This window comes from Megascapheus bottae, chromosome 9 (genome assembly GCF_031878675.1).
Source record: "Megascapheus bottae isolate mThoBot1 chromosome 9, mThoBot2.hap1, whole genome shotgun sequence".
Taxonomy (NCBI): Eukaryota; Metazoa; Chordata; class Mammalia; order Rodentia; family Geomyidae; genus Megascapheus; species Megascapheus bottae.
Window position 1 is genome coordinate 68,577,307 of NC_143517.1, and position 12,595 is coordinate 68,589,901.

The 12,595-nt window shown below is 63.6% G+C and overlaps 1 protein-coding gene across 6 annotated transcripts in view; it reads right to left on the minus strand.

Moving 5' to 3' along the window:
- Nucleotides 1–8,269, minus strand: part of Plec (plectin) — a 51,232-nt gene extending 42,963 nt beyond the window's left edge. For 5 of the 6 annotated variants that reach the window (XM_090339559.1, XM_090339552.1, XM_090339551.1 and 2 more), the window contains exons 1-2: nucleotides 8,198–8,269; nucleotides 7,686–7,884 (exon numbers count right to left, since the gene is read on the minus strand). In XM_090339559.1, the coding sequence (XP_090195685.1) occupies nucleotides 7,686–7,878 (193 nt within the window). In that variant the 5' untranslated portion in view covers nucleotides 7,879–7,884; nucleotides 8,198–8,269. Of the gene's footprint in view, nucleotides 1–6,373; nucleotides 6,425–7,685; nucleotides 7,885–8,197 lie in introns of those variants that run through there. The other variant, XM_090339558.1, reaches the window with a different exon arrangement.
- Between the last annotated feature and the right edge of the window lie 4,326 nt (nucleotides 8,270–12,595).

The window sequence follows — 12,595 nt, forward strand, 5'->3', positions numbered from 1 at the left end:
TCAAGCCCCGTTACACGTGTGCACACACACACACACACACATACATGCACGCACGCACGCATGCACGCACGCACATGCTGTGCGTGTGCACTGGGATACTGGAAGAAAGGGGTCCTTGTCACATGGAGACAACGGTGGGCTGAACTGCAGAACCCGTGCACGATGTGTGCACATATTTAGCTGGTAAGACAGCTCAGCACGGTATGGTTTTGCTTCTTGTTTGTCATCTTAAAGTACAGGAAGCAAAAGGAATTTTTTCACTTCTTCCATGCTGGTCCTGGGGCCTGGAACTGTCCCAGCACTGTTTTTGCTCAAGGCTACAGCTTTACTTCTATGCGTGTGTGTGTGTGTGTGTGTGTGTGTATAAAACTGGAGGTAAGAGTCTCACAGGCAGTGGGGAGTGGGGCCTAGTGGTAGAGTGCTTGCCTAACATGCACAAAGACCTGGGTTCAATTCTTCTGTACCACATACATAGAAAAAAGCCAGAAGTGGTGCTGAGGCTCAAGTGGTGGAGCTCTAGCCTTGAGAAAGTCCAAGACAGTGCTCAGGCCCTGAGCCCAAGCCAGGACTGGAAAAAAAAAAAAAAAAAAAAAAAAAAAACCTTACATTAAAAAGAATACATATCAAGTCAAATTAGAGATATGTGTGTGTGTGTGGACAGGCCAATACCCTGAGGCTTGAACTCAGGGTCTGGGAACTGTCCCTCAGCTGAAGTTTTTCACTCAAGGATAGCGTTCTACCACCTGAGTCACGGCACCACTTCTGACTTTTTGGGGCAGTTCACTGGAGATGAGTCTCACAGACTCTTCTGCCCGGCTGGCTTTGAGCCATGATCCTTAGATCTCAGATGACAGGTGTGAGCCACCGACACTTGGCTCATATTGGAATTTGGTTTTTATCAACCAGATGGGCAAAAGAGCGAATGCAGTTTGCCTCCAGTCTGCTGGGCTCATGTGCACTGGAGAGCAATCTAGAAATACAGCCTTTATAAATAGTAAGTTCAATGTCCACCTGAAGGAGTCAAGCAACTAAACTGTGGCGATCCATGAAACGCAGCAGGCATCGGGAAACGAAGGAAGAAACTTCTCAACAAGTGAGCTGCAGACAGCGGGGCGCCCACCTTACCACACAGCGCTAGCTCAACCCAGCTCCTAAGAGCTCCGTCCACAGGGCTGGCCAGGGCCTAGCCAGGGAGACCTGGCCGGCCCCTGCCAGACCCTGGGCGGAGTCCTCACATTGCAAACAACAACAGATCCTGAAACTATAAAACCCTTATAGAAGAGAACACTGACATTCACAATTTTGCTTTAGGCAATGACTTCTCAGATATGACATCGAAAGCACACACAACCATGAAAAAAAGAGAAACTAGACTCGTGATTAAAACATACGTGCTTGGGGCCGGGAGTGTGGCCTAGTGGTTAAAGTGCTTGCCTAGCATGCATGAAGACCCGGGTTCGATTCCTCGGTACCACATACATAGAAAAAAGCCGGAAGTGGTGCTGAGGCTCAAGTGGTAGAGCTCTAGCCTTGAGAAAGTCCAAGGACAGTGCTCAGGCCCTGAGCTCAAGCCCAGGACTGGCAAAAAAAAAAAAAAAACAAAAAAACATACGTGCTTGAGCTAGGAGTTTGGCCTAGAGGTAGCGTGCTTGCCTAGCACAGACAAAGACCAGGGTTCCATTCCTCAGTGCCATATACATAAAGTGGCTGGGCATGGTGGCTGATTCCCGTAATCCCAGCTACTCAGGAGACTGAGGCCTGTGGATCAAGGTTCAAAGCCAGTCCCGGCACAAAAGGACCTGAGACTCATCTCCAATTACCTCTAGAAAACAGAGAGTGGGGCTTGGCTCAAGGGTTCAGGGACAATGCCAGGCCCAGGTGTAGGCGGGTAGCCTTGAGCTGAAGAGCTCAGGGACATTGCCAGGCCGAGTTCAAGCCCCATGACCCACAAAAAAAAAAAAAAAAAAAAGAAAAGAAAAGGGCCAGGAGTGTGGCCTAGTGGTAGAGTGCTTGCCTAGCATGCACAAAGACCCGGGTTCAATTCCTCAGTACCACATACATTCAAAAAAGCCAGAAGTGGTGCTGTGGCTCAAGTGGTAGAGCTCTAGCCTTGAGAAAGCCCTCAGGCCCTGAGCCCAAGTCCAGGGCTGGAAGAAAAAAAGAAAAGGAAAGAAAAAAGCCAGAGTGGGTGCTGTGGCTCAAGTGGTAAGGTTCCAGGCCTGTGGAGGGAAAAAAAAAAAAAAAAAACTTATGTGCTCAAGGAATACCACCAAGAAGGTTAAATGCATGTCTAAGGCTCAGGGCTCATTCCGAAAGGAAGACGAGAGAGAAGAGGGAGGAGGGGAAGTAACCCATGCTAATTAATTATGTATCTGGTAAGGGACTTCCATACAAATATACAGAGAGACACTACTCCATCATTTTTCTTTAAAAGCTCAATTTAGACACCGACAGATGCTGGTGCCAGTGGCTCATGTGTGTCATCCTAGCTACTCGGAAGGCTGAGATCTGAGGAACACAGCTCAAAGCCAGCCCGGCACTAAAGTCCATGAGATTCTCGTCTCCAATGAACCTCCAGAAAACCCAAGTGGCACTGTGGCTCACCATGGCAGAATGCTGGCCTTGAGCATAAAAAGCTCCAGGACAGCACCTAGGCCCTGAGCTCAAACCCCAAAACTGACCAAAATAATCATGGTAATAATGACATAAGAACCAGGCGAGAGTCCCTAAGTGGAGGTGAGTCCTCCCCCCCCACACTCTTTCCTTGCTTGTTTCTAAAGTCCCAGCAACTGGGGAGACAGTGACCAAGAGGCTCTTGCCCTGGGGCTGGCCCAGAGAAAGCGTTATCAAGACCCCATCTTGATCAAGAAGCTGAGCATGATGGGACATGTATGTGTTCTCATCTAGATGGCGGGCACTGGGCTGCAGTGACAGTGCAGGCAGAGGACCAATGACGACCCAGCCCGTCTGGGCACCACACACACTGACGTGAGGCTGTCAATGTCAGCCAGGGCCAGCAGGGCTGTGAAACCTCAGACGCCAGTGCCGGGAGCGTGGAAGGCTTACCCGCCAGGCTGGAAAACAATCTGGCTGTTCTCTGCTCGGTTAAATATAGAATTACCACCCAACCCAGCACGAGAAATAGCTATACATCCACAAAAAGTGTGGGTCACCATCTGCAATAACGCAAAGGCACAAACAACTCAAGGGCCCATCGGTAAAAAGCAGACCCGGTGCGCCGCTGTTTGAGAAGGGACACCCATCCCTGCGCGCTGACCGGCCTGTCCAGCACTGCTCTGGGCGGCAGGAAGGCGCAGAGGCACGCGCCCGCCTCTATGAAATGTCCGACCCAGGCCGATCTCTAAAAACTGACATTTGGTGGTGCCAGGACTTGGTAGCAGCCGTGTTTTGGAACTGACTGTGGTTGTACATCAAGCGTGTGCTGCATGCGCTGCAGGCTGGCTGCACGGGGGCTCCAGCCCCACACCGCCCCACACCGCGATTGGGGCAGTGATGAGACTCGTAACACCCTCCCGCCCTGCACCCACAGTCCTGGGCTTGAACCCAACGCCTGGGCGCCTAGCACTCTACCCCTGAGTCACAGGGCGCTTTATTAGAGGTAAGACTTCCCCTCCTGGGCTGGCTTCTAACTGCAGATCTCTGTCTCCAGCAGCCAGCGGGCACGGGTATGAGCTGCCAGCACCCAACTTTGTGCCTCTTTTCTTTAAATACTTTTTGACGTCTCTTTTACGGTAAACGCACCCCAAGCCTTCTCGGGAGCTGCAGCGTCCACCCTGCCCGCTAGGCTCTGGTCAAAGCAGATGGCAGGCTGCTGCTCCTCCCTGGACCTGTCCGGCATGAGAAGGGGGGGCCCAGCCAGGGCTTCCTGACAGCTCCCAGCCCCTTCCAGCCCCTTCTCCATGCCAGGGCAGGTCCCAGGGTAGTGCCCGACCCGCCAGCCCTGCTCCCTCTTGGTAGTCCCATCACCAGCCCCCCTGTGGTGCACACCGCCTATGCCCACAGCTGGTTTGCGCCCTGACAGGAGAGCCAGTCCTCCTGGGGCCCCGTGCCTCGCCCTGCAAGAGCCAGCGGCCAGGCCAGACACCAGCACTGCTGCCCTGGCTTCCTGAGACCCCCACCTCTGTCCACCACACCACCAGCTCCCTCTGCAGCCTGGCCAGTCTGAAGACCCTCCTCAGCTACAGTGCCCTGAAGCGAGGGAGCCCTCCAGAAGGCACCTGAGGCTGAGCGGCCAGGGCCCCACCACAGGACCAAAGGAGGAGGGTGGACAGGAGGGCTGAAGCCCAGCCAGGTGGACTCTCCAGGAGTCAGAGGAGGAGCAGCACCCTTCAGGGGAGAGAAGGCTCTCAAAGGAGGAGGAGCAGCACCCTTCAGGGACAGGGGGATTTCCAGGGCGAGGCCTGGAAGGACATGTCCAGCAGGCCTGGGCAGCTGGGAGGGGGTGAAGGTCAGCGGGCTGAGAGTCAGAAAAGTTTGTGTCTCCACCAGGGGGTGGGGACAAGTGCCAAAGTGAGGAGGGGCCCAGGCATGGAAGCCACAGCCTTTCTGAGGTCACCAGGGGCCAGTGGGCCTCCTCCCCCCCGCCACAGGGACAGCTGAGGGCCCAGCCGCCCAGGTCCCCACCGGCTGGCACCAGGCACCGAGCCTGCTGCCTTCCTCACATAGTCCACCCTCCACTCCAGGAGAACAGGGCCTGGGGCTCCTGCAGCCTACAGGCCCACTGGCATGGGGTCTGGAAGACAAGCAGGATGGACGGGGCACCTCTGGCCATTGCCGGACAATTCCTGACCTCTTCCGTCACGTGCCTGAGGCCAGAGCCAAGGAGGCCCTGGGCACCGGCATGCCCCAGGCGCCCTCCTGCAGCACACCCAGCGCTCGCGCTGCTCTGCCTGGCAATTCGAGCTCTCTTGGGCGGCATGAGACACAAGCACACGGGCAGCTGCATCATCACATGACTATTCTACTTCAGGCAAACACCAGCACCCAGGACAGAAGCGGGCAAGAGTCCTCCAGCGCCCTCTTGGCCTCCAGGCCAAGCCCAGAGACAGCCATGGATCAAGCCAGCCGGGGGTGCCTGCCCGCCTGGTGAGCAGGAACCCCCACTTGAGGCCGCATGAGGAAGCTGTGGGAGAGGCCCTACACTGCATGAGTCCAGCAACCCGGCCAACCCTGGACTGAGAGGTGCGAGGCTGGAATCTGTGTGCACCCCAGTCCCAGCAGGAGAGCCAGGTCATAAAGGCCGTCTTGGGGTTTGTCAGGAGGGCTATGGCCGCTTCCTTGCTTGCAGTACCCAGGTGGTGGCCCCTGCCAAGGCCCCCAAGGGAAGCAGCGGTCAAGCCTGAAATCCATGGTCCCAGGAATGTCGAGGACATGCACGAGGAACTCGCTGCACAGAGCCAGGCCCGGCAGGCCAGAGGCGCAGGGCGCCCATCCAGGCTGCACAGCACTTTCTTGGAAAGCTGCCTGGGGAGGTGCGGGGTGGAAGCCGCACGGAGGGGGGGAGGGACGGGGAAGGGGACGGGGGGGGGGGGGGGGGGGGGAGGAGGAACTCCAGGCAAAGAGCTGGCCGAACCTCTCTCTCCGAGCTGCACTAGGGGACCAGTAAAAGCTGCCCCGTGGGGCTGGAACAGGCCGAGAGCCCCACCTCAGCCCTGCCAGTGGCGGGGCCTGGGCCTGCTGGGAGCCCCAGGATGCCCAGAGCCAGGCCAGGGGCTTCCAGGGATGATGAGGACCCGGCAAGCCCGGGGGGTCCGGGAAGTGAGGCGCAGGGCGAGGCAGGGCAGGGCGCAATAGGGTCCTTGGACACATTGGGGAGGTGAGGAAAGGCCGCAGCTATGCCACCACTACCGGCGCCCCGGGGAGGGGAGGGAGGGGCGCAGACGAGGGACCCCCGGAGGGGAGGGAGGGGCGCAGACGAGGGACCCCCAGACGGGAGGGAGGGGCGCAGACGAGGGACGCGGAGGGGAGGGAGGGGCGCAGACGAGGGACCGCGGAGGGGAGGGAGGGGCGCAGACGAGGGACCGCGGAGGGGAGGGAGGGGCGCAGACGAGGGACCGCGGAGGGGAGGGAGGGGCGCAGACGAGGGACCCCCAGACGGGAGGGAGGGGCGCAGACGAGGGACGCGGAGGGGAGGGAGGGGCGCAGACGAGGGACGCGGAGCCCGCCGCCGCCCGCCGCCCGCGCGCTCGCCATGTCCTATTACGGTCATGGACGCGAGGAGTCCGCGAGCGCCGGCCGAGAGCGGCGCGGGCGGCTGGGAGGAGGGTCGGGGGGGGGGGGAACGGGGACGGGGGCGGCGGGGCCGGCAGGCGACGGACGGCGCTGTGTGCGGGCGCCGGGCCGCGGCGCCTACCTTTGTATTTCTCCCGCACCTCCTCGTAGGCCTGGATGAAGTCCTGCTCGTCGGGCGGCGGACAGGTCACCTGCCAAGCGGCCATGCCGGCGGGCGGGCGGGCGGGCGGGCGCGGGGCGCGCGGGAAGAGGGGCCGAGGCCGGAGCCGCTCTGCCCTCCCGGCCCCGCGCGCCCCGCTTAAAGAGGCCGCCCCCGCCCCGCCCCCGGCACGCCCCGCCCCCCGCCGCGCCACGCCCCACACGCCCCGCCCCCGCCGAGCCACGCCCCCGGCACGCCCCGCCCCGCACCCAGGATGCCCCGGGCAGGCGGGGCGGGGCGGGGCGGGGCCGCCAGAACCCAGGCAGCCGGGCCAGCCCAGCCGCCCCGAGACCTTACCTGGTCGCCCCTCCCATCTCCCGGTCCTCCCCTCCGGACCCTGGCTCCGTCCGGTGCAGTACCGGACCCAGGGAAAGCGCCCCCCGCGGGGTGCGGTGGCTCACCCGCCATCCCGGCGCCCCAGGACGCGGAGATCGGAGGACCACAGTCCACAGCCCGCCGCGCTGGGGCCCCGGGGGCAGTGCGCTAGCCCGGAGCTCAAACGCTCCAGGGCAGCGCCGGGCCCCGAGTTCAAGCCCCAGTGTTGGCGCGCGCACGCGCACTCACACAGCTGAAACGCTGGGCCCCTCACCCTGGAAAACCCCTTCGCCAGCCGCCAACCCCGTCCTCCGTGGACGGCGCCCGCCAGCCTCCAGCTCCGCACAACCTCTGGTACCCGCTCGGAGGGCCCGGAGGCCAGGGACGGGCACTGCCGGTTCCGAGGCACGCGGGCCTGCTCTGTGCGATCCCCACGACGCGCGGGTCCCCTGCGTGTGCGCAGTGCTCCAAGGCACCGGAGCGCCTCCTTCCAGCTGTCCCCTGCCAGCCAGGCTCCCGCACGCCGCACCGCCGCCTCCTCGACGGCACGGGCCTCGCTCCACCCTCCCTCCAGCGCGCCTGGCAGCCTCTGCCCACCTTGCCCACCCCAAGGCACAGCAGGGACGGGGCTGGGAGAGGCCGAGGCTCTGGCTGGGCGAGGGCCCCCGCGTCGCCCCACGCCCCCCGCCCCCCCCCCCGCGGCCTGGTGAATCACCACGCTGGCCGGGACCCTGGCGGTGGGGTGGGGCGGGGCTGCCGCGAGGCCCTGTCCAGCGTCCGCCGCGCCGCGCGTGGGGGCCGGCAGGCGGCGCAGCGGGCCGCGCTCGCCCGGAGCGGAGCCTCCGGCCCCCGCACGGCCCGCACCTGCCCGCCAGGCGGCGGGGCCCCCGACCGTGTCCGGGCGGAGCCTCACCCCTACCTGCGATGCGGATGACAGCCCGCTCCGCGGGGTCCAGGACCCTTCCGTTCCCTCCGGCGCCGCCTCCGCCGCGCCGGCTCCGCTGCGTCTTCCCCAGGTTCCAGGGCAGCGTGTCCCCGGGGCTGGGCGAGCCGCTGCTGCCATTAGAGCCGCTGTCCGCCGCTGGCCTCGCCTCCGCGTCCTCGGCGGACATGGCCTCCTGCGGGGAGCGCGGGGAGCCCTCGTCTGCCCTGGGGAGACGCCCTCGGCCGGCGGAGCGGCCCGCGCCCCGCGCCCCCCGCCCGCGCTCCGCAGCGCGGGCCTATAAATAGCCGCGGCTGCCGCAGCGGCGCGGGTGGGAGCGCGGCCCCCGCCCGCCGAGCCCGGCCGGGAATCCGGCTGCGTCTCGCCGGGGACGGGGCGCCGGGGGCTCAACGTGGGCTCCGCGCCTCCGCCCCCCGAGCCCGCGGCCGCGCGCCCGCCGCCTCGGCCCAGTTCCCGGCCCCGGCCCGCGCCGCGGCCTCGCCCCACACCTCCGCGCCTCCCGTCCAGTTCCGCAGTCTGCGGGCGCAGCCGCCGCCGCCGCGCTGCTCCAGTTCCGGGTGGCCGGCACCGACGCCGCCCCGCCCCGCCCCGCCCCGCCCCGCCGCTCCGCGGGCGCCGGCCCCTCCGTACCCGCCGGGTGCCCGGGTCTCGGGTCCGAGGTGCGAGCCGGAGACTCCGCTCGCCTTCGCCTGGCGGTCGCAGACTGCGAGACGCCGGAGCGCAGCGCGGCGCGGGCGGGGCGACCCGGAGCCCCGCCCCGCCCCCGCCGCCCCGCCCCCGCCCCTCCGCCCGGTCCTCCCCGCTCCCCCCAGGCCACCGAGCCGCGAGACCGGCCCGCGCCCGGTTGGCTGTCCCCGGGCCCACCGCGCGCACCGCGGCGGGGCGCGGCCGCTGAGCCCCAAGCCGCGCCGGGTCGGGGCGGCCGCAGCACCCGGGCCCCACGGCGCAGCCCGGAGCCCGCGACCGCGGCGCACGGCCCCGGGACCCCCGAGACCCCCGGGACCCCCGCCCCTAACAGCGATCGCGGGCGCGTGCTCTTCCGGCCGGCTGGGCGGACGGGTTTATTCCGCCCCGCGCGCGGGCGAGCCTGGCCCGCGCCCTCCCGCCGGGCTCTGCTGACCCCTGGTGGCCGGGCCTGCCCGGGCCGCTCCCGGCGCGACGCTCCGGGGCCTCCCGCAGGGGAGGCCCGCTGGGCTGAGCGCTGGGGCTGCGCCGAGCCTGCGGAGCCTGCGGAGCCGGGGCGGGGGCCGGCGGGGGTCGGGGGCTCCGGGGTCGGGGTCGGGGGTGGGGGGGCTCCAGGGTCGGGGCTCCGAGGTCGGGGGTGGGGGCTCCGGGGTCGGGGCTCCGAGGTCGGGAGTGGGGGCTCCGGGGTCTGGGGGCTCCGCGGTCGGGGTCGGGGGGTCAGGGGCTCCGGGGTCGGGGTCGGGGGTGGGGGGGACTCCGGGGTCGGGGGCTCCGGGGTCCGGGGGCTCCGCGGTCGGGGTCGGGGGTTGGGGGGGCTCCGCGGTCGGGGTCGGGGGCTCCGGGGTCGGGAACTCCGCGGTCAGGGTCGGGGGTTGGGGGGGCTCCGGGGTCGGCGTCGGGGGCTCCGGGGTCGGGGGGCTCCGGGGTCGGGGTTGGGGGGCTCCGGGTCGGGGGCTCCGGGGTCGGGGTCGGGGGCTCCGGGGTCGGGGGACTCCGGGGTCGGGGGACTCCGCGGTCGGGGTCGGGGATTGGGGGGGCTCCAGGGTCGGGGGCTCCGGGGTCGGGGTCGGGGGCTCCGCGGTCAGGGTCGGGGGTTGGGGGGCCTCCGGGGTCGGGGTCGGGGGCTCCGGGGTCGGGGGGCTCCGCGGTCGGGGTCGGGGGTTGGCGGGGCTCCGGGGTCGGGGGGCTCCGCAGTCGGGGTCGGGGATGGGGATAGGGGGGCTCCGGGGTCGGGGTCGGGGGGCTCCGGGGCCGGCCGGGCCCGGGACTCGCTGGCCGGTGATGAGGTGCGCGGCAGCGCCAGGGGCACCGAGGAAGACCGCGGAGCCGCCGCGTCCTGCGCGGCCCGTGTAGCGGTGGAGCGCGCCCGCCGCCCCGCCCTGCGCTCCGCCCGCCGCCCGCCGCCCCGCCCTGCGCTCCGCCCGCCGCCCCGCCCTGCGCGCCGCCCGCCGCCCGCCGCCCGGCCCGGGCCCCGCTCCTCCACCCCCGGGCCGGAGGAGCCCCACGGCTCCTCCAGGGGACGCGGAGCCCTCGGAACGGCCTTCCCGCCCGGCCCTCGGCGGTCACCCGCACACCGTGGCAGGAAGGCCCTGGGCGACCAGCCCTGTGCCAGCCGTGGAGGAGAAAAGCCAGGCCGGGCAGAGCCTTTCCATCCTAATCTGAGCAGGAAAGGAGACCCAGGACGGGAAGGTCTGACCGGACGGAAGGCAGCTCCATGGCCGAGGGCTGGCCACAGCCCGGGGCAAGGCGGGAAGGAAGAAGGGAAAGCAGTCCTGGGTGAGCCAGAGGATGGAAGGCCAAGGCCACGAGGGCAGCAGGGATGCAGGAAGGGACACAGGTGGCCTCGGGGGCACTGCAGACTGAGGAGGTACAGAGAGGACGGGAGGCGGCACGGCGTCTGGGGAGAGCCAGGCACCGCGGACAGGGAGACCTCAGCCTTCCACTGGGGACGGCGCGCGCGCACAGAGGCGAGCACGCAAAGGGGAACATCTCACATTGGCTTTCACCATTCATACTACTGCTAAGAAACTATTGAGAGATTTTTTTTTAACTTTTCCAAGACAGGAATTTGTACGGGGGGGAAGGCAACATGTTTTAAAATGAGGAAAACATATTCTGAACCTAAACACTATTATTAGATAAGAGTGAGGACGAGGAAGAGCATTTGTGTCACTACCGAAGTGGAGTTGTAAAATACTGCCAATTGAAAAGGCACGTCAGCTTAAAAGTCAAAGGTGTTCACTAACCACACGGAGATATCCCTGACTAACTCAGCAGCAAGTCTACAAAAGGAGAGCAACAACACCCTGGGAGGCAGGCAAAGTACTGACAAGGAAGCCAGGTGGGAGCCTAGTGCTACAGCGCTTGCATGGCGCCCGGGTTCCATTCCTCAGCACCACATACTCAGAAAAAGCTGGAAGTGGTGCTGAGGCTCAAGTGGTGGAGCTCCAGCCTTGAGAAAGCCCAAGGACAGTGCTCAGGCCCTGAGCTCAAGCCCAGGACTGGGGAAAAAAAAAAAAAAAGAAAAACAGCAAAACCGTAAAGCCAGGTGTCGCCTGGAGGCTGGCATCTAGGACTGAGGTTTGAAGGAGGCAGGATGGACAGCTCCATAAGACCCTTAACTCCAATTACCCATAAAGAGCCAGAACCAGAGGTGCAGCGCAAGCACTAAGAAATCATAGAAATCAAGTGCCAGCCTTGAGGAAAAAAACAAAACAAGACAAAACAAACCAATGCTGACAACATGAGGCCCTGAATTCAAGCTCCAATGATGGTATGTGCGTGTCCCCTACCCCCCCACACATACACACACTTAAAAATTACAAGAGGCGGCCTTAGGCCTTGAATCTCTAGGACACTCTCGGGCAACACAAGTTTAATAGGTATATATTTGTTTACCCTCACTATGATTCAGGCAATTTTCTCATGATCACCTTTAGCAATAGGAGCTGTGCAAGCATGGGGCACAGAGATGACTTATCAGCCTCCGCCACACAATGAAGGTAACTGGCAAGATGGAAGGAAGACAGGAAAGGGAGGGAGGAGAGGAAAGGGAAGGAAGAGAGGCCTACTCTCCTACTCTCTGATGAGGCAAGTAGGAAACTCTAAAGGAATCCTGTGCCATCCAGACTCACAGCAGTCCTCCAAAGAATGCCTGCACACCAGGACAGCACGGTGGTGGTGGTGGTGGTGGTGTGGTTTGGAGGTGGCTATGGTACTGAACATGCAGCTGGTGTGGAGATGCGGTGTGGAGATGCGATGTGGAGATGTGGTGTGGAGATGTGGTGTGGAGATGTGGTGTGGAGATGTGGTGTGGAGATGTGGTGTGGAGATGCGGTGTGGAGATGTGGTGTGGAGATGTGATCTGGAGATGTGGTGTGGAGATGTGGTGTGGAGATGTGGTGTGGAGATGTGGTGTGGAGATGTGATCTGGAGATGTGATGTGGAGATGTGATCTGGAGATGTGGTGTGGAGATGCGGTGTGGAGATGTGATGTGGAGATGTGGTGTGGAGATGTGGTGTGGAGATGTGGTGTGGAGATGTGATGTGGAGATGCGGTGTGGAGATGTGATCTGGAGATGTGATCTGGAGATGTGGTGTGGAGATGTGATGTGGAGATGTGATCTGGAGATGTGATGTGGAGATGTGGTGTGGAGATGTGGTGTGGAGATGTGGTGTGGAGATGTGGTGTGGAGATGTGATGTGGAGATGCGGTGTGGAGATGTGGTGTGGAGATGTGATGTGGAGATGTGGTGTGGAGATGTGATGTGGAGATGTGGTGTGGAGATGTGGTGTGGAGATGTGGTGTGGAGATGTGATCTGGAGATGTGGTGTGGAGATGTGATCTGGAGATGTGATGTGGAGATGTGGTGTGGAGATGTGGTGTGGAGGTGCGGTGTGGAGATGTGGTGTGGAGATGTGATGTGGAGATGTGGTGTGGAGATGCGGTGTGGAGATGTGATGTGGAGATGTGGTGTGGAGATGTGGTGTGGAGATGCGGTGTGGAGATGTGATCTGGAGATGTGGTGTGGAGATGTGATCTGGAGATGTGGTGTGGAGATGTGGTGTGGAGATGTGATCTGGAGATGTGGTGTGGAGATGTGGTGTGGAGATGTGGTGTGGAGATGTGATCTGGAGATGTGGTGTGGAGATGTGATCTGGAGATGTGATGTGGAGATGTGGTGTGGAGATGTGGTGTGGAG